At 39.5% G+C, this 21914-nt stretch overlaps 4 protein-coding genes across 14 annotated transcripts in view; all 4 read left to right on the plus strand.

Annotated features, from left to right (window-relative positions):
• The window catches only part of LOC131332044 (uncharacterized), a 44705-nt gene extending 39664 nt beyond the window's left edge, over positions 1-5041 (plus strand). For all 10 annotated transcript variants that reach the window (XM_058366068.1, XM_058366072.1, XM_058366074.1 and 7 more), the window contains exons 21-22: positions 3153-3198; positions 4821-5041. In XM_058366068.1, the coding sequence (XP_058222051.1) occupies positions 3153-3198; positions 4821-4877 (103 nt within the window). In that variant the 3' untranslated portion in view covers positions 4878-5041. The remainder of the gene's footprint in view (positions 1-3152; positions 3199-4820) is intronic.
• Positions 5042-9235: 4194 nt separating this feature from the next.
• Positions 9236-10563, plus strand: LOC131333434 (probable carbohydrate esterase At4g34215). Its single transcript, XM_058367954.1, has 2 exons — positions 9236-9850; positions 10247-10563. The coding sequence occupies exons 1-2, from the start codon at positions 9278-9280 to the stop codon at positions 10454-10456; spliced, it is 783 nt and encodes a 260-aa protein (XP_058223937.1). The 5' UTR covers positions 9236-9277; the 3' UTR covers positions 10457-10563.
• Positions 10564-15654: 5091 nt separating this feature from the next.
• On the plus strand, positions 15655-17941 carry LOC131333590 (probable carbohydrate esterase At4g34215). 2 transcript variants are annotated; one of them, XM_058368189.1, is made up of 2 exons: positions 15655-16349; positions 17605-17941. In XM_058368189.1, exons 1-2 carry the CDS (start codon positions 15780-15782, stop codon positions 17857-17859), a joined length of 825 nt encoding a protein of 274 aa, XP_058224172.1. In that variant the 5' UTR covers positions 15655-15779; the 3' UTR covers positions 17860-17941. The 2 variants fall into 2 exon arrangements, with proteins under 2 accessions (XP_058224172.1, XP_058224173.1); XM_058368190.1 differs by having other exon boundaries at positions 15682-16349; positions 17592-17837.
• A 27-nt stretch (positions 17942-17968) lies between these two features.
• LOC131333589 (probable carbohydrate esterase At4g34215) lies at positions 17969-21182 on the plus strand. The gene is made up of 2 exons (XM_058368188.1): positions 17969-19229; positions 20815-21182. The coding sequence occupies exons 1-2, from the start codon at positions 18651-18653 to the stop codon at positions 21067-21069; spliced, it is 834 nt and encodes a 277-aa protein (XP_058224171.1). The 5' UTR covers positions 17969-18650; the 3' UTR covers positions 21070-21182.
• The last annotated feature ends 732 nt before the right edge of the window (positions 21183-21914 follow it).

Genomic DNA, 21914 nt, shown 5'->3' on the forward strand with positions numbered 1-21914 from the left:
GTGAAAAAAAGCAAGAAGAGGTTAATAGCATGCTCCTTATAAGAAAACAAAATTCCTATTAACAAATTTCTTACGGGAATAAAGTTTTTTCGAACTTCCCACTCTGAAGTTGTATTCTAGCTTTTTTTACAAAAAAAAATGAAGGTGAAAGTGGTTACATACATAAAGTTTTTTCGAACTTCCCACTCTAAAGTTGTATTTTAGCTTCTTCTTTTTTTTAAAAATGAAGGTGAAAGTGGTTACATATTGGCAAATTCAATAGTTGCTATATTTGCATGAATCAAATCGTGGTTCATCCCGATTTTATTTAAACCTCGCTTCGTGGTAATTCTTGATTTTCAAAATGGAAAGATGAACTTTGATTATCAGAGACGTAATATCTTTGTATAGAGAGAAGACATGGACGATTTAACTCCCACTCAGGCCCACCTCTACCATTTCACAGCCACACTGGTACCAGTGTACCACTGCCGACCACCACTACCACCTTTGGCCATGATGTCAATCTTCATTGCAAACAAATTAAACTCGCAGGTATACAAGTCATGTGTAGCAATAGTACATGCTACAAGATTGATCCCATGAAGATTGGCTTAAAGTAACCAAATTTCATCATTTTAATTTCCTAATCCAACAAAGATGAACTGATCTTAAAGGGGTCAAAATTTTAAGATTTTTAGCAAAGACAAAAATGCAGTTGAGATTATTAGATTAATACCAAGGTGTAGAGTGAACCTCTAATCATCACATTTTGAAATTTGAGTGCTAGTTCACAACTATTGTATTCTATGGGTTTTCAACACATCTATGTCCAGCCTTAAAACAAAAAAAGACATGTATGTCCTTGATAAGAAACAAGATGTTTTCACAAATTCAATTCAGGGACAATCTACCTTTGTTTATTCAGAAGTAGAAAATAAACATCTTGATTCGCATTCTCAAAGCCTTGATTTCGAAGTACCTGATTATGATCAAACCGATGCACTTCATTCATCCCAATGATTGAAGTCAGATCTATGTTCAAGCATTCAGATTCAAAGACATCGAAACATTCATTAATTTTGGAGAAAAAGGAATTCTAAAATGAGTTCTGAATATTAATGATTTGAAACAACTGGAAGCATCTTAGAAGTACTTGGATTAGGGCTTCTTGAAATCCCTGGCAAAGAGATTAGAACCCCATTTCTTGATTGATTCACAAAGCCTGCCATCTTCTTTATGCTTGGGTCTTCTCTAGGTTTTGTGATCACCAAAAAACCGCTGCATCTGTGTTCGTTTTTTCTTTCTGTAAAAATGCTGATATAAACCTTGAAGAGTTCTGAGTAGTGGGGGAACATGGAAGCAGAGTTTCCGGATTTTAGGGCTCTTGTTGACAGCCAGTTTCGACCTTCTCAATGTTGGAATTGGATTTTTTTGTGAACTACACATATTTAGCCTACAAACCAGCTTTAAAACCCAATTTCAATCATCTAAATTTGGAATTTCGAGCTCAGAGCTATGGCCAAAATACTCGGACTGGTGCAGACCTGATTCCAGGCCAAATTGGAGATACAAACACGACATTATCTTTGAGCTCTTTTGGACTTTAAGATGGCATAGGATTCTTGATCAGGGTTCTGACAAGCACATCAAGTGTGGCTTCTCTTTTTGGTGGCTAAAATGGATCCAATTATCGTCTTGTAGACAATCACCATTTTCCTGCAAGAAGTTTAAAATGCTACAGCAACAGCAGCAGCGAATAAAGCACAACTACCAGCTAGGAAACATAATTTTGGGGATTAAGGCATATCAATTTTCCGTGAACAACTGGCCACCACCACTTCACATTCCTCTATCTTCATTCTTTGTTGCAGTCCTTTATCTGTTTGTCCGTCGTTGCCATCCACCCCAACCGCACATAACATCCTAGAAGCTTCCATGTAAAATAATCACCACCCACCTCCATGGCCGCCACTGCTGTTTACTTCCTCGCGTTTCCTGGCAATCCCATCCTCTCACTCTCTTCCCCTGATGTAGGTTGGTTTTACGAAACTTTCGGTCTCGCTGATTACAAAAGGAATCATGCTGGGTTTTATGTAGGAAACAAGAATTGTACTTGAGTTGTGTTCACAAATAAGAACAGGAAGAAGAAGAAGGAAAGTGAGAAAGAGTGCTTCACGGTCGCAAGGGTTCCGTACAAGGACTGCATCCTCAATCACGATGACCACAACCTTGTTAGCTCAAATTTAATACCGCAACCTTGTTAACTAAAATTTAGTAATCAACTCTATTACATTGAAGATTTTCATATTTATAGACCATGCAAAGGCTATTCTAATTCCTGGACATCTGTATAGACTATAGCATGAACCTAAATGTGTTCCAATGAACCTAATACTACCTCCATCCTATTTTGGTTGTTTATTGACTTTTGAATGTCCCAAATTGTGTCCATTTTAGAAAATCGAAGTACAATTAATATGATTTTACTCTTTACCCTTTTTGACTTTTTAATGTCTCAAGTTGTGTCCATTTTAGGAAATCAAAGTACCATGTTACATGATTTTACTCCTTTACCCTTGTATCAAATTAACATGTGTTTAATGTATCTAAATGCATATTCATGCAAGTATAGATTCATGATGACCCTTGGAGGAACACTGTTGCCGAGGATCAAATCTTTTGAAATTTCTAAAATACCCTCGTCTATATTTTATGCCCCGACTCAGGCTTTGAAAATTTCAATTCCATGAGCATGATTACAGAATGTGTTTCTGCATATAATGCATATCTGTTGGTGTTGGTGAAATTGGGTGGTTAGAATTTGAAACATATTGATTATGATGAAACCTAAGGGACTGTTGCTTGTGATTATTTTAATAAGTTTGGACTGCCATGCATGGGAAGGAAGGTTCAGATATCAGGGCAGCCAGTTTGTGCAAGTCATTGAGAGTATAGAGTCTACTCCCCTAGCATCATCAATTACTTTTAACCAGCCTGGGGATGGCCTTTTCCAGTCAAAAGTAAAAACTGGGTATATTTGCGGGAGGAATCCTCTGCCTTATTTATGAATAATTACGCGTATCCAAAGCATTGTAACAACCATCTAGCATTTTATGTTGTTTTGGTTTTGCATACATGTGTTGGATTGTACCTTTTCTTTAATTTTGCAGTTCAAGAGATGCAATTGTTCTCACCTTGAGATTATTCATTATGAAGGTATGACCTCTTAATCTCGAGTTATTATTTTCTCATCTTAATTCGTTGAGTTGTTTTTCAAATATTTAATCTACACCTTACATTAAATCCTATTTAGCTTTCAAAAATCCTTTTTTCAACATTTGCGATCATTGAAGGTTTGGGATTCTTATTTAAATGTTTAAATTAGACAAACATAGTCGTCTCCCTGAGGATTGTTATCACTGCTGTGTTTCTGTTCACTGAAAAGTAGTTCCATTAACAATAACAATTGCCCAGCTACCACTTTGGTAATTCCCCAGAGTTACCCTCTCTACCTTAACATCCATTTGGTGTATCTCAAGATTTTGTAATGCTGCAATTGCAATTATCATCTTAATGGATGTTATCTTGGAATCAGGAGAATACGTATCAAAGTAGTCTAGGCCTTTCTTTGTCTATAACCTTTGATTACAAGTCTTGCCTTGTACTTATCACTTGACCTATCTGCCTTGCTCTTCCTATTGAAAACCAATTGTAGCCCAAAGGCTTAGACCTGGAGGAAGATCCCAGTTCCCAAGTGTGAGTCTGCAACATGGAATCAATTTCACTTTTAATGGCTTCTTTCCACAAAGGACCCTCAGGGGAGCTTATAGCTTCCTTGAAGCTTTGAGGTTCACTTTCTGACCGATACGTCAGAAAGTGCGGACCAAAGGGAGTTGATGTTTTAGCCCTTTTGTTACGTCTAGGCTCATGTCAATTTCCTCTCTTTGGTCTTGAGACTCTTGATCGTTTTTACTAATAGTACCCAAACTTAGCTTAACCGAACTTGACTCCTTTTCCAATCTAAACATCACTTTTCTAGATTCCATGATTGTGTTCTTGTGAAAATTTGATGTCTCAGATTTGTGCACAAAGAAAATGATATGCACTACTATTGTTGGCTTAGCCGATGACTATGCAGTCCACGGTCTTTGGACCTATTCTCACTCATTTAGAATAGGCACTTCCACTTTTCCAAGGCAACCCCTCATTGACAAAAGAGTGTGGTTGCTTTGTTATTGTAGTTAGTAGTATGGCTATTTTTATAAATTTGGACTATAGGGTTTTAAAAGGTACAGTATGACTCAAGTGTGTCAGTGAGGGAAAAGATGTGAGAAATCCTAGCGTTTGTTTGTGGGCTGCAGCTCCATGTTTTCCTTTCCCTTCTCTTCTTCTCCTTGTGCGATTCAAGGCCCCTGGATATCCTATGATGTTCCCCCTCTTTTCTTTCTCCTCAGTTCTCCTTGTGAATTCATGGCTCCTTGAGTAACTAGCTTTTCTTGCCTTTCTAAACCCCTTTTATCCTTCAATCATTTATCTATTTTGAGATTGAGTTGATGAAATATTTTGAGACTGTTTTGATGAAATATGAGAGCTGCCGTTCCTTTAGTATGGTCAAGACTTGAGAAACCCAAAGGTTTTGTTTGCGGGTGGCAGCTCCATGTTTCCCTTCCCCTTGCCCCCCGTTTCTCTTTTTCTCCTTATGTGATTCACGGCCTCTAGATGTCCTAGGATTTTCCTTGGTATGGTTTGAGTTTCTGGGTTTCGTCAATTAGCAACTTGCCTCTTCTAACATTAAAGTTACAATTTGGAAGGTCATTTATGAATTCACTTATTTGCAGGCTGCTGAGAGAAAAAAAGGGAGGAGAAGGAATTTGAATTTGTTCTTTAAGCACTAAGGTGACCATTTACCGCCCATTCGTTTGTCGTGAAAGGTGATGTAATTATTGAATGAGGAGTCGGTGAATTACTTCAATTTTTTCTGTTGCTTGTGTACGATGTATGTACCTTTCACAGCGGGCTCAAATTGACTCGACTATGAAATGAGTTGCAGTTCTCTCTCTCTCTCTCTCTCTCTCTAAAGGAAAAACAAAGCAGAACTTCCATATTTTTTGTGGGTTCTTATGAACGCAGTGCAGTAAAGTTTGTCTTCCTCTTTCGATGGATGGAGAATCTGATATATGTATGTCCCTCTCTCTGAGGAGCCATAATCGAAAATGTATTTTGTTCTGCAAGTCACATCTGGCTGTTATTGCCAGTGTTCCGGTATTGTGTAGGTAGGGCGCGGGATAAATAAACCAAGTTATTTGAGTTTGAGCTCGTGTTCGTTCGATAAAATATCGTTTAAGATTGGTATCTTACATAAACAAATCAAGCTTTAATATTTTTTTGATGCTAATCACGCTTTCAAACTAATCTTGAACAAGTTAATCAGCTCGTCCAACTTGTGGCGTCTAAAAAATTCAAGCTACTCCACATGGTTCGGTTCGTTCCTACCCCACTATCCAGCCACCACGACTACCAGTGTTCCCTCTGCCACATCATTACCAACACCACGGATTTGCTGAACATATGAATCATCTAACAAAAAGTTTCTGCTGGCTAACAAAGTACTCTCTCATGAAGATGGAGTTTTGGTGGTTAGTTACGTTTGCCTGACAATCAAGATGACGATTCATGGTTTTTCGTCAAATGTTAGAACTTAGAACAGTCTAAACTACCCTAATTTCAATCCAATCCACCTCCAGAGGAATTGAATCTACAATTTCAGTGCACCTAAGTGTTGTAGCTATACAACCGTTGGCTCCTTGCGGAAAATCTCATTTTCGTATGGGTGGAGATTTAAGACCAGATTTCCCAAAATTGTTTCCTTTGCAAGGCCTAGAAAATGATTGAGAGATAGCAAAACGCAAGAGATTATTACTGGTGCACAAGAGTACCTCTTACTCGATGGTAGCAACATACGAATCGGCTTCTGGCAATAATACCCTACCATCTACATGCACAACTATATATACTAGCGGGTTCAGTTTAATAAGTTTTTGGACCTTCACCGAGCTCAAATCAATGATTGGAGATGTTCAATTTTAAGAACTCATCGCGAACGTCAATTACGCAAAAAAAATGACGTTGATCAAACATCGTTTGCTATGATTTTGAAGCACATTTTATCTTGAACAATAAAGAATTGAAACACTTGAATTGGACATTTGTCCAATTCATCTCAAGATAAATGTGCTCTAAAATTATATCAACCCATATCAGATCAAGGTGATTTACGACGTAACTAATGCTTTTGATGAGTGCTAAAAACAGAACGAGTTTAATCACTGAAGCGACCCCAGATAAAACCCAAAAAACTGATTGAACTTGACCCTCTATTCTATTTACTAGACCGGAGAGAATCGAGATCCCATACATACGTAAACGTGGCATGACTTGCCTCTCAAGTGCCATAAAATCCCATATTCTCATGTCTCAGTAATCCCCTCATCCATAAGATGTTAGCAGCATCTCAAGCACACGAATTTTGAGTCGCAATCGTGAGAAAGATAATGAACTTTGGCCCAGCCACCTATATCTGTTTTGTAGTTCAAAATGATTCAACAGTGGTCTCTTTCTGTTATCGCTCTAAGACATGTAGGTCGAGTACCGAAAGGTTGACATATTGTTTGACCGGATTAACAGTGAAGGAAAATATATAAACTTACTAGACGACGTGTAAATATGTAGTTAGTTTGATGAAAATTAAATTAACAGTGATGGGATTAGTAAAACCACACCAACCATCATATGATATATATGTCACGTGTTTTATGATTATATAATCGGTAGATGGTTTAATCCGATCCGTAAGAATGTTACCAAACAATTTAATACGAATCATGGCTTTAATCATTCTTATTATCCCCGAAAATGAAATGCCCGATCTGGAGGGGCCACCATCGCAGTGCGTGTGAGAAGTGTAGTCAGGTCCTTTTTCTAGATGCGTCGTCTGACGCTTTTTGCCATTGCAATTTAATACGAATCATGGCTTGCCCTTCGAAGTTGAAGCCTGTGAATCCGGTTCACATGCTGCTGGATTTGGGTTTTTGATGTGCACGCCGTGGTGGGGTTTTCCCTCGTGTGTATGTCGTGATAAAGGCCGCCGGATCATCTGAAGTTCTTTCGACATGCTTGCGCACGTTGCCTTATTTTGCTCTCCTAGGGTTTCCGGCGAGCAAAATAAACCGTGGGGTTTCTACGGTTTCCGCCTTATCCGGACACAATGCAGACTCGATTGATAATGCTATAAATAAATAGGAAATTGATTTTAGCACTCCAAAATTTGATGGAGGGGCTCTAAAACGACGTCGTTTTGTGTATCAACACAGTTTAGTTTTAAAGCTCCTCCATCAATTTTTGGAGTGCCAACATCACAATCTAATAAATATTATCTATATGGAAATGATTATGCCGATTGATCATGTGAGTGCCCACAAGAGCATTTAAGCTGGTAATTGGTGAGAATCTGGATCCAATATAGCTGTAAATCCAAAAGAATAATATTTTCTTTTTCCAAAGCGTGTTTAGGGAAAAAAAATTGTAGAAATAAGTATGCGTACGTCATCATAAGCAATTGATTTTATTTACCCATGTGTGAACATTTCTAAAATTGTGCATTCCGGTTTTTATTTTATTTTTTGGTGACCAAGAACCACTCCACAGGAGCGCCACTAATTGGACCCACCAGTACAGTGCAAACCTCCAGACAACTCAAAGCAACCACCACCCCGACCCACCAGGTAAATCGCGGTACCAGCCCTGGAGAGGAGTTGAACCCTGCCCACTTTTAGGCAAGGCTCTTCTCCTCCCGCTTGGGCAAGCCCAGGGGTGATGTACATTCTGATTTTCTTAATTTTGTTTTGTATTATATAAGGGTTTTTTATTTATTTATTTATATAAGGGCTGTTGATTTTATAAGCTCAAACACATGTACAATCTGTAAGGAGCATCCCTGCAAAAACAGGGCACCTGAGACAGAACCTCAGGATACCACAAATTAAGGCCAAAGAAAACAACGAATCAAAACAGAAAGAAAGAAAACACTGTACTGTATGTCCATTTACACTACCAGCTTGAACCAAAGATTCTACTCCGTACTTGACAGACCCCAGGTCCCCAGCTAGCTATTAGAAAATAAAATATGAAAAAAAGATTGATCGAGACAGAAAGCTCGGTTTCACGTTGATTTGGTTGATTATTTTTTTTTCGAAACACGTATTTGGTTTGGTTTGGTTTGACTTGATCCGTACATGATCGGTACCCATAGTATTACGCAGAGAAAAATGTCAATAAATATTGCTGGTTTTTTCTGCCAATTACTACTAATTTCGTTTCCATGATTTACAACAGCCAATTGATGAATAAGGTTAGTTAAATGGTCAGAGCTTGTCTGCACAAATTTTTATATATATATTGAATTACAGCCTACATTTGGTGGAATGGGAAGGCGGACCATCTGAATTCTTTATGGTTTAATCTCGTACTAGGATTAGCTGTACAAACCATCCATGCATTCACAGTAATCGGGCACGTTTGATTATCGGATTATTTATAGAAAAGAGTAAATAAGATGGGATTAAGGATGGAGATAGAGCGGACAAATGGGGCTTACGGGATAACAGATAGGATTATATGAATACTGGGATAAACATAGAATGAAGATGTTGGGGGATTATCTTTTGACCGTCGGATGAGGAGGGAGATAATCTTGAGAAGAGAAACTAGCTAACACCACCCTCTCCCCAGTGATTAATCCCCCACATGTATACTAAATGAACCAACAATCCCATCTTGTCCAGTCCAGTTCTTAATCCCGGATGTACACAAACACGGGACTAAAGAATAATAGGAAATATGTGGGCTGTTGCGTTTTCCCTTAATACTAATGACACCCTTCCTAATCCTCCAATCAAACATGCTAGCTTCAGTTTTTTTCAAAAATCGGGTTTCTGGGCCAGTTTACGCGTATCTCAACTAATTATGGGGCCCAATTTTACTATTCAGTTGCCGGAGATTAATCAAAGCTAGTGCAAAAGTTCCGTATGGACTAACCTTAAAGGACTAGATAAAATCAGGACGTTCGAACTTGAGACCTTAGGAGAAAAACAAACAGAATAAATATAATCTATTATTCATGCATTGCACACGACGTATGCTTGTTTAAATAGAAAAGGCAAGCAATCATCTTCCTTGCTAACAAATACTCCGTATAAGCTTGCATTCAGTGCCACTAAGCCACAAACCGATCGAAGCAATGTTCACTGTACTTTGGTGGTTAAATCTTCTGGCACACGCCGTAACTGCTGCCTCATCACAAGACAAGAACGTATTCCTGTTGGCCGGACAAAGCAACATGTCCGGTCAGGGAGGCGTAATCAACGGGACTTGGGATGGCGTCATCCCACCCGAATGCGCACCCAACCCGTCCATCCTCCGCCTGGCCGCAAACCTCACGTGGGTTCCTGCAGCCGAGCCACTCCACAAGGACATCGACGTGAACGTTACGGTTGGGGTGGGGCCCGGAATGTCGTTTGCGAATTCGGTATTGGCCGATGACTCAAGCATCGACGTGGTGGGATTGGTGCCTTGTGCAGTCGGGGGGACCAAAATTAGCCAGTGGGCTCGGGGGACTTTTTTATATGACCAATTGGTGAGCAGGGCTAGAGCCGCCGTGCAAGGCGGGGGGACGATCCAAGCGATGCTGTGGTATCAAGGGGAGAGTGATACGACGTTACTAGAGAACGCGGAGTTTTACATGGGGCGATTGGAGAAGTTTTTTCTCGATCTTAGATCTGATCTGCAGTCTCCTTCACTACTAATCATTCAGGTACGCTACCAAAACATTTGCACGGTTACTTTTACAATTTTGATAAGCAATGGCGAATTCAAAAATGTGAAACGGAGGGGTACTAATTCATCGTAATTAAGAATTTGTTCACACAATCAAACAAAAATGAATAATGCTAAACTTCCCTATTACCAAATTAATGCAAGACTCTGTTTTGGTAGGTCCGGACCCACCTCATGTGAGTGAGTGAGTGAGTGCAAGTATTTTTGTGTGTATGGTTTTAAAACTTTGATGCACGACTTCCATCTCGATCCATTTTAGACTGACATTCGGTCCCTAGTTTATAGTGTTCGGACCAACTTAGAAGTTGATCTTTTTTTTCTTTTTTTTTTGAACAGCAAAAACTGATCCTTTTTTTGTGGTTGTTTTTGGTAGGTGGCATTAGCACAAGCAGGACCTTTTCTTGAGATAGTGAGAGAAGCCCAGTTGGGATTAGACCTTGCAAATGTCAAATGTGTTGATGCCCAGGGATTGGAGTTGGAACCAGACCACTTGCATCTAACCACTGCAGCACAGGTTCAACTTGGGGAGATGTTGGCCGGTTCATTTCTCCAGAACCGGCCCGCCCCCCTCACAAATAATTAATACGCCCAAGAGATTTCGTAATTAAGTTGGTGACCTTCCCCACGAGCCCTTGGTTTCGTTCTTTGATTCTTCTAATCGAAAATTGCAATTTAAACTATATATATTTGAGGGAGTACTTAATAATTCCGGGTTGGAGGGAACAAAATTGGTGAAGGGCGTGAAATGTGAAGAGTTTGTACAACAAAGTGATGGAGAATAATATCGTCCTTCTCTTTAAATTTCAAAATTATAGTCCTTTCTCTCTAGTTCATAATTAAAAGTCGGGTCTCTTTTTGAAGCGAAAAATAGAGTAGTAATTCTATCTACAATTCTACAACAAAAAATTCACAGAAAATCAAAGATACCATCTAGTTATCAGCAAAAAGAAAAAGAAAAACTATTAGTTCTTTAAATTGGTTTGAAATTTTTTTAAATCTATGCATAGAAGTACTTCATTTGTGATTGCTCGCGGATTGGAAGGACAAAATAGATAAAGCTTGTCAAATCAGAAGATTTTGTCCAGTAAATTATGTCAAGAACTGACAACCACGGTTTAGTGCAGTTAGTCAGTTATTGCCTCCCCTTTGTGGAAGGTCTTGGGTTCCAGCCCCACAGAGGGCAGGCCCTTTAGGGGACCAGGGCTATGGATAGCGTCTGGTCTCCCCGTGCTAACTCTAATACCCCCACTAATCCCCACTGATGTATATCGCCGTGGCAAAAAAAAAAAAAAAATTATGTCAAGAACTCACGGTGGACAATGTCATCTTTCACTTAAATTCCAAATTGCATTTGTTTCTCTACACTGCCGGCGGGAGAAAGACCCAAGGTGTTTGGCCAAGTGTGTATGGGGAATCTTTTTCACTTAAATTCCAAATTGCATTTGTTTCTCTACACTGCCGGCGGGAGAAAGACCCAAGGTGTTTGGCCAAGTGTGTATGGGGAATCTTTGAAGTGTTTGTACTCACGGAGATAGCATGTTCAAACAATTTTAAATACCCTCTTTGTCAATATAGATAAGGAGGGTAAAATTGTCATCTTTTGATGTACTAGTAATTTTGCAGTTAAACTAATTTGGTTAGAAAGTAGGTTAGACAATCTTCCCAACGGTTCAAACCTCGTGCAAGTCGGACTTCAGGAGCACCCGTGGCAAGCAAAATTGCAAAGTTTGATCCGTTTTGAGATTTTGAGGATGAGCCCGAGGCACGATGACATGCACCTAGGGCGCTTGGAATTGCACCTGAGGCGCATTAAAACTCCACAAAAGCAATTTGGTGGGTTTATTGTGGATACTCCTGAACTTAGATTTTCATAAGGTAGGAAACGTTAAAAAACTTGTTGGGTCTACTTTCTAACTCAAGTAATTTTAATATAGAATTATTTGTACATCAAAAGATATCATCAATCTACACTCAGATGGTCGAAAAGTTTGATAAAAAGCTCACATCTCTCTCATTTTAAATTGGATAAAGACCATTATATATTGATAAAAACAATTTTCAAAGTACTAAAATATGGTGGAGTTCAATCATAAAAATAATAATGTTTAGTTTATAAAAAGTGGGTAGTAATCATACTATTACAAAGATTATCAGATCACCACTACTCTTCCACCACCAACATTTTCATCGTAACACGATCCCTCCACCACCATCCCTTCACCACCTAAGCAAACATCACTTCACCACCACTACCACCGCACTTCCAGTCTTCCACTATACTATCACCATTGCACCGCACCTCAACCTTACCACCTCTGCATTCATTTAACCACTTCCAAAAACACCACTTCTTCACCGCCACAACTATTACACCTCCCCGTCCAGCTCCACCACAACTAATTCATCGTCACTTACACTTTTTTTCCCCACAATTGAACATAAGTGAATAATCAAAGGAGCGGAAGGACATGAAAACGTGTTTTAACCTTAGTGGCTCCGACTATTTTTGAGCTTGTCTAATTTCGACAAACCTTTTATAAACCAAAATCTAATATTTTATGATTCATTCTCACCATTTTTTAATATTTTGAATTCCCCTCTTTATTGATATAAAATAGGTTTCCATCCGGTCTAAAGTTAGTGCGAATCAAGAATTTTCCAAAAATAATTTGTTTTTCGACCTATTGAGGGTAAAATTGTCATATTTTTTTAATGTATATGTAATTTTGGAGTCAAAATAATTTAGTTCGAAAGTAGGCAAGACAAGCTCTCTAACTGTTCAAACTACGTGCAAATCAGAGTTCGAAATAGCCCGTGGCAAGACCGTAAAGTTTGATGGGTTTTGAGATTTCAAGCATGTGCCCGGGGCGCAATGTTAGGCGCCTGGGGCGCAGGGAGTTGCTCCTGGGCACATTAAAATTCTACAATTGCTCAAACTTTGCGGGTTTATTTCGAACACTTCCGAACTCTATTTTTTGCAAGGTTGGAATCGTTAAAAAGCTTGTTAAGTCTACTTTCTAACTCAAGTAATTAGAATTATTTGTATATCAAAAGATATCACCAATTTACACTCAGAGGGTCGAAAAGTAAATCATTTCAGTAAAAAACTTTTTAAATTGGATAAAAACCTGTTATATATCGATAAAAACAATTTTCAAAGTACTAAAATATGATGGGATTTAAATTTAGTTTATGAAAAGTGGGCAGTAAACTTACTACTTCAAAGAGTATCGAAGCACCACTTCCCTTTCACCACCAACATTTTCACCATAACATGACCCCTCCACCACCATCCATTCACCACCAACACAAACATCACTTCACCATGCCACTACCACCGCACTTCCACTTTGCTATCACCATTGGCACCGCAGCTCAACCTTCGCATTCATTTAACCACCAGCACAAACATGCACCATGCACCACTTCACCCCCACAACTATCACACCTTCACGTCCAACTCCACCACGACAAGTAGTTCATTGTCACTTGGACTTTTTTCCCACTATCGAACATAAGTGAATAATACTAAAGTCATACTTTGCTATTTGCAAACGCAAGACTCTATTTTGGTGGGACTCTACCCATCTAATGTGAGTGAGTGTAAATATTTATGTGTGTATGATTTTAAAACTTTCAATTTAAGATCGGTCCACATATGGCAGTGTTCTCATATGAATGCAAGAACTATGGCTCCGTTTGTTTGAGCGTAAAATATTTTTTCGTAAAATATTTTATCCATTTTCGATGTTACAATGACTTGCGGCGGAAATATCCGTGAGTCATTTTACGTTGTTCACTGAAAACTCTAAAGCTCTCTGTACTTTTTGTTTCTCGGGCAGACCACAGGTCAACAGGAGATAAAAGTCTCTGATTCCTTTGTAATCCCACAATTGAAATTACAAATTTTTCCTTTGCCATCCCAAGAATACCAAGACAACCCATGTCTAGAAAAATATTTTGTTGCCAAGAATTATTTTCAATTACCAACCAAACACCGTAAAATAAAAACAAAAATTTTCTTTTTCACTGATATCATTTTACCTACATGTCACATATCCCACTGCTTTTAAAAAAAAAGTTGCATATCCCACGTTATTAACGTTTGGTGCGTAGTATTTGATTCTGTTCTTTCGTAGTTTAAAGTGTTAGAATCAAGCACTTACCATCTTACCCAAACCCGCAAGTAGTGGTAAAGACGCAACTTTATTTCATTGTACTAAAGCGTAGCAGACCCCAAGTGCCATGGTTCGACCCGCGTAGGCAAGATGCTAGCCCGCGACCAACATAAAGTGTTCGGACCAACTTACTCAGAAACTGATCCTTTTTTTACGGTTGTTATTGGTAGGTGGCATTAGCACAAGCAGGACGTTTTCTTGAGATAGTGAGAGAAGTTCAGTTGGGCTTGACCATCAAAATGTGAAATGTGTTGATGCCAAGGGATTGGAGCCGGAACCAGACAACTTGCATCTAACCACTCCAGCACAGCTTCAACTCGGGGAGATGTTGGCCGGTTCATTCCCTCAGAACTGATCCGGCTCCCTCGAAAGCAATTTAATGCCCCCAAACAATTTCGGCTCTGTTTGGAACTCAGGGAAAAGAAAGGAAAATTAAAGAATTTTCCCTCCTATTGTTTGGTTGTAAAGAAAGAAAGAAGAAAATAAAGATTTTGAGTGTAGTGAATAGTAAATTTTTCTCCCATTTTTCTTCTCTTTTATTTTCCTTTCCTTTCTTTTCCTTTCCCTAAGTTCCAAACAGAGCCTTCGTAATTGCATTCGTGACCTTCTCCACCAGCTCCTGTTTGATTTTAATTAGCGCCGCGACTCTTGGCACTGCCCTGTTTATTCTCTGGAAAATAACTCCAAGATAGAGACGCTTAGGAAAAAAAACAGAGTCCACCAAAAACATGAAATTATTCTTTAATACTGTTCACTAAAGTGGGGACAATGGAAATTGACGACTACCTCAGTGCTCCATTTGAGGATTTTAGGAGCTGCTTGATGGGATCAGCTGTCATCTCTACCTCTGTCATTTTTATTTTCTTTTTTTGACAATTATGCTTCGTTTGGATGAATATTGATACGATATCTACTTCCTTTTTTATACGGATTTTAAACATATCTAATTTTATAAAATTTCACAGCTTAGATCGTCAAATAAATCCCTTAATTACGAGTCTCATTTTGCACCACACTAGGGGTCGCATCATTTTATTTTTTTGGAAGGGAATCCGTGAACAAAACCGGATCGAACCGTGAGATTTTTTATTAGGATTGGATTGCATTTTCTAAAAACCGTAAGATACGGATTAAGATTGGATTCATACGAATCCGATCCAATCCGGACCGTGGACAGCCCTAGCCACATAAGAAGACTCTGATCACGTAGATGGCCTGTCATGAGGGTGCTCCACATTTAGAGGAGGTTATTCGGTGCTCTTGGAGGCTTGGAGCATTGTTCGCACCATTCATAGTGTCCAATGTCATTTCGTCCCTTAAATTAACAACACAAAGTACATGGTCCTAACAAGATACACCAATCACATAACATTTGGCTCCAGATTAGTCCACGACCATTCAATAATTTTTCCCCACATTGGGCCAACATGCGCGAGAAAATTTTTAACGCAACGGTTATTCGTAACGCTCTCTCACATTTTTTAACGCAACGGTTATTCGTAACGCTCTCTCACATTTGCATCGAAGATTTTTTCTGACTGTGTGACGAAGTAAAATTTCCATTCATATAGAATCTTTCTCCTTTCCTTTTCCATTCATATAGAATCTATCTCCTTTCCTTTTAAATATAAGTATGCGTGTATTAAAAGATACGACATCACTCAACTACTCGTTCCATTCAACTATCCTTGCATTGAGAGGAAGAAAAAAAAATCAAAGAACAAAGCCATGTTCACATTTCTGTCGTTAATCCTTCTGGCTCACGCCATATCCCCTGCCTCCTCGCAAGGAAAAAACATATTCCTGTTGGCCGGGCAAAGCAACATGTCCGGCCGCGGAGGCGTGACCAACGGCACCTGGGACGGCTTCGTCCCGCCCGAATGTGGCCCCAATCCGTCGGTACTCCGCCTAGCCGCAAACCTCACGTGGGTTCCCGCGGCCGAGCCGCTCCACAAGGACATCGACGTGAACGTAACGGCCGGGGTGGGGCCGGGAATGTCGTTTGCCAATGCGCTGCTGGCCTACGACCCCAGCCTCGGCGTGGTGGGATTGGTGCCTTGCGCAATCGGCGGGACCAAGATCAGGCAGTGGGTACGGGGGAGTTTTTTGTACGACCAGCTGGTGAGGAGGGCTGACGCCGCCGCGCGAGGCGGAGGGAAGATCCAGGCGATGCTGTGGTATCAAGGGGAGAGTGATACGGTGGATGAAGATGATGCGGAGTCGTATAAGGGGAGATTGGAGAAGTTTTTTGAGGATCTTAGATCTGATTTGCTGTCTCCTTCATTACCAATAATTCAGGTACACTGCCACTATTTCGGCTACTCGCCTTTTTTAGTGCTTCCCAAAATAATTTCGGCTATTTTTTTTTTCCCCGACGGTTAAGGATATTCGAGCCAGCTTACGCACACTTTGAATATTACCCTTCCCGATCTGGTTAAAGGCATAAATCATTCACGACAGAACTAAGAAAATTCACAAGAGATTTATCTCTTGCGACCTAGCCCTCAAGTGATTGTTATGTTTTAAACTCAGAATGTCTTAATTTAAACCTCATATGTATTGCCAGCTACCTCTTGGGTTATTTCGGCTACTTTACACTCTTGATTACTCGTGATGTTTTCATAGTTGAATCTTTTTAGTTCCCTTTTTAAATGGAAAATAATTATTTTCTGGTATATGTGGGGCACTTAAAACATAGACACATGGGGTAGGTATGGGAAAAATTATTTGTTAGTGTTAAACTATCAATCAGTGGCGTTATTGAAAATTATTTGAAATTTTTCCATAAACAACCTACATTCAAAAAATTATATGTAGGCATTTGCCAGGTTTGTTTTTGTTTTTGTTTTTGTTTTTTTGAATATTTAAAACTCGCTTGGAAGAGTTACCCAAGAACATGTGTAGAAGTTTGAAATTTAAGGACATTTTTTTAACAGACAAACTCTTGCATGCGGAGGTTTATCAAGTAATCGGGTGTGTGCAAGACTGCAAACAAACCGAGCCGCAGGCGACCACCACGAGGCCTGGCTTGTTAATGGCATGAGTCAGTTTGACCCGTTAAATAATCAAGCCGAGCTCAAGCTCGAATTTTAATTAAGCTCGTGTAGTAAACAATCCAAGCTTCAAAAAACTCGGCTCCTTGTTAGAGGCTCGACTCGTCTACAAAGAAGTTAACAAGCCTATCTCAAGCTCGAGTTTTAGGCTTGTATGCACCCCTCGATAACTGTCACTTTACGTATACGTCATCTAATGCCGAGGTATGGACGGAACTATGCATTAGCAAGTGAGGTCATTTAAAAAAACTTGCTAGAGGTGCTATAATTTTAGTGTTATTTTCACGTTTTTGAAATTCTAATTTTTTGCCTTGTGTCATAACGAAGTGTACATGGCTCTAAGTAATTGACAATGATGACCACACCACCGACAAATTCTGACTCTGTCCCTGTCTAAGGAATGAGTCGACCTGCGAGCTTAGGAAAAAAAAAAAAACACTGTTGTTTGTATCAGGTTATTCAAATTGACCATGGTATAGACTTATAGTTGTTTTTGGTAGGTGGCAATAGCATCAGCTCAAGGCCCTTTTATGGAGAAAGTGAGAGAAGCTCAATTGAGATTAGATCTTGCAAATGTCAAATGTGTTGATGCCAAGGGATTAGAGCTTGGACTGGACCATTTGCACCTGACCACTTCAGCAGAGGTTAAACTCGGGAAGATGTTGGCCGATTCATTCCTCCGGACCCGGCCCAGACCCCTCAAGAATAATGCCCCCTCCAGATTTCCTAATTACGTTGGAGGCCTTCTCCACTAGCCGGCCCCCATCCCCAGTTTAGTTCTTTGATTGTTATTTTTTTTAAATAGTAAAAATTCATCAATAATAATAAGGTTACAACGCACTCTGAGCAGCTATTATAACAACAAGAGTGAATTAAGGCCTTGTGCAAATCGACTACACGGTAATAACAAAAGGAAACATGACGAAAAACAAAGGATACTCTGTGTCGAATGTTCGAATGTAAAATCTAGATAAACAGTTGTAATAGTGGTTCCACTAACGACGAGCTTTTCAACAAAAATCAACCGATAACCATTTGATTATTATGTAGTTAAAAAACATACAAGCTTCCAAGCCCAACTTGGCTTTCAATCCAACTAGTCAGCCTTGGTCACCACTAAAATCTTAGCACTAAAATCTTTCACGCTTGTAACATGGCATGTGGAAATTTAGGAAATCCTTATCACATCCAAGCCATCATTATTGGCTTATCCAAACGTGAACCAAAGAGAATATATTTTCGGAAGATACCGAGTAAATAGGTTTACGGAGCTCAATCGTGTGAGTTCAAAGTGTTTTTGAACGGTCTGAATTGAAAATTAATTTTAACCGTTAAAAAAATAACTTTTATCGGTCAAAATTGAAAAGCAATCTCAACTAGTAATTGCAAAAATGGACAAATGTGATTCCACAAATCTGCAAAAAACTTGTTCACGGCTCCATGTGAATAAGTTTATCTCGTGAACCAAATAACAGCATGAGTTAACTGCTCACCCCCATTCAGCTACTCATTGAGGGGAGGAAAAAGCAAAGAAAGAACGAAAGCAATGTTCACTTTTCTGTCGTTAATCCTTCTGGCTCAGGCCATATCCCCTGCCTCCTCGCATGGAAAAAACATATTCCTACTGGCCGGACAAAGCAACATGTCCGGCCGTGGAGGCGTGACCAACGGCACCTGGGACGGCGTCGTCCCGCCCGAATGTGGCCCCAACCCGTCGATACTCCGCCTAGCCGCAAACCTCACGTGGGTCCCCGCAACCGAGCCGCTCCACAAGGACATCGACGTGAACGTAACCGTTGGGGTCGGGCCCGGAATGTCGTTTGCCAATTCGGTGTTGGCCAACGACTCCAGCCTCGGCGTGGTAGGACTGGTGCCTTGTGCCGTCGGTGGGACTCGTGGGACCAAGATCAGCCAGTGGGTTCGGGGGAGTATGTTGTATGAGCAACTGGTGAGGAGGGCTGGCGCCGCCGTGCGAGGCGGAGGGAAGATTCAGGCGATGCTGTGGTATCAAGGGGAGAGTAATACGGTGGACAAAGAGGATGCGGAGTTGTACAAGGGGAGATTGGAGAAGTTTTTTGTGGATCTTAGATCTGATTTGCAGTCTCCTTCGTTACCAATAATTCAGGTACCCTACCAGTATTTCCGCTACTTATAATTTTTTCTGTTGCTTCCAAAAATAATTTCGGCTACTTTTTTTTCCCGATGGTTAATGGTGTCCAAACTAGCTTACTTGCTCCCTGACTATTACTCTTTCCGGTTTGATCAAAGACAAGTCATCCACACCGGAATTAGAGGATTCACAAGAGAGTTGTCTCTTGCGACTTGGCCCAAGTAGTTGCTAAGTTTTAAACTCATGTCTTTGTTTAAACCTCATCTATGATGACACTTAGGCTCTGTTCTTTTGGACGTAACTTAAATCTGAAATTTTATTTTTATTTAAATTTTTTTTTGCATTTTTTAGTTTTGCGTCAAATTTTTTTGGGTTATTGATTTTTCTCGACAAGAGGAATCAGAAAAGTAAAAATTTTACACTTTTATCCAAGTATTTTGAGAAATAACCACTTTTTAGCGCAAAAATGTCAAAAGTGGTTATTTCTCAAAATACTTGGGTAAAAGTGCCAAAATTTTACTTTTCCGATTCCTCTCGTCGAAACAAATCAATAACCAAAAAAAATTTGACGCAAAATTAAGAAATACGAAAAAAAATTCAAATAAAAACAATTTTTAGATTGAAGTTAAGTTTAAGTTATGTCCAAAAGAACGGAGCTTTAAAGCTACCTCTTGGCCCCTGGGGGTTATTTCGGCTACTTTACACTGTTGATTGCTCGAGATGTTTTTATTGTTCAATCTTTTTAGTTCCCTTTTTCGATGGAAAAAATATATATTTCTGGTACATGTGGGGTATAAAACATGGACGCGTGGGGTAAGAATGGAAAATTTTACTTTGTTAATTAGTGTTCAGTGGTTTTATTGAAAATCTGTAACTAGGGGTGGGGCACCCCATACATGAGAGAATATGCAGGCATTCGCCAGGTTTTTCTTCGTTTATTTAAAGTCGCCTGGAAGAGATTACCAAGAAAATGTGTAGAAGTTGAAATTTAAGGACATACTTTTTTTTTTTTTACTGAAAAACTCTTGCGGAGGTTTATCACGTAATCATGTGTGTGCACCGCTTCAAACAAACCGAGCCGCAAGCGAGCAGCTCAGGGCGTGTCTTGTTAATCGCATGGCTCAAGCTCGAGTTTTAGGCTTGTGTAATAAACAAGCCAAACTTAAAAAAACTCGGCTCGTTTGTATAGGCTCAACTCGTTTACAAATGAGCCGAATTCAAACTCAAGTTTTAGGCTATTTTGCACCCATAGGTAACTGTGTCACTTTATGTATATGTACCCTGTCTAATGCCGAAGTATGGACGGAGCTATGCATTAGCAAGTGAGGTCACTTCACCATAGAGATTTTAAAAATTTGCTAGAGGTGCTATAATCACGTTCTATCCCATAAATATTGCTCAATATCCTCGAAGAACATTTTGAAATTCTAATTTTTGCCTCGTGTCACAACAAAGTGTGCATGGCTCTAAGTAATTGAGAGTATAGACCCAATTCTGGCTTTGTCCCTATCTAAGGAATGAGTCCCTGAGAGCTTAAAAAAATAAACTTTTGTTTGTGTTACGTTATTCAAATTGACCATGTTATTGTTGTTTTTGGTAGGTGGCAATAGCATCGGCTCAAGGCCCATTTATTGAGAAAGTAAGAGAAGCACAACTGAGATTAGACCTTGCAAATGTCAAATGTGTTGACGCCAAGGGACTAGAGCTTGGACCAGACCATTTGCACCTGACCACTTCAGCACAGGTTCAACTCGGGGAGATGTTGGCCGGTTCATTCCTCCGGCCCCGGCCCAGACCCCTCAAGAATAATGCCCCCTCCAGGTTTCCTAATTACGTTGGAGGCCTTCTCCACTAGCCCCCACCCCAAATTTAGTTCTTTAATTGTTATTTTTTAATTTATTTTGAACATTAACAAATTCATTATTAATAACAAGGTCACGTACAATCCACTATAAGCAGTTATTACAATGACAAGAGTAAAAGCCTTGTGCACCCCGACTACATCGTAATATAAAAAACAAATGACGTGGAAAACAAAGGATACACCGTGTCAGATATGCGGACGCAAAACTTAGATAAGCGCAGTTGGAATAGTGGTTACACCAACGATGAGCTTTCCAACAAAAACCGATCGATAACCATTTGATTGTTATAGGTAAAAATTGAAATTCTTACACCATTTGACGAATTTTGATTAATCACGTTTGGAGTGGGGGCAAAAAGATATTGCGTGTCAAATGAGAAGATTTTTTGGTCCAATAAATCATGGCTAATCTCTCTCTTAAATCTCACATTGACTTTGGTTCCGAAAATTTGCTTACTTGTTTCACACTTCTTTGAGCAGGTTGTCAAAAGGTCTTACAAGTTTAATTAATTTCCCAGTTAAGCTTCCCTTCATACCCTAATCCTATATAGTATTTTTTAAACTCTTAACCTCTAAAATTTGGCTATCATTTTGGGTCCACAATGATACTCTAATTCGTTCACCAAAAACAAGATCTCGATCTGTAACATATAATGATCTTATTTCATTTTACGAAGTGGATAGTGAAAATAATTCTCAACTTATATCGTGTATTTAAAAGGTTAGTTCATTGTTGTTAATGTGCGATCAGAGCCAGTCCTAACTTTTTGGGAGCTTAAAGCGAAAATTAAAAATATGGCCTCTTTTGTTGGACTATAATATAAGGGATTAAAAAG

This window comes from Rhododendron vialii, chromosome 7a (genome assembly GCF_030253575.1).
Source record: "Rhododendron vialii isolate Sample 1 chromosome 7a, ASM3025357v1".
NCBI lineage: Eukaryota > Viridiplantae > Streptophyta > Magnoliopsida > Ericales > Ericaceae > Rhododendron > Rhododendron vialii.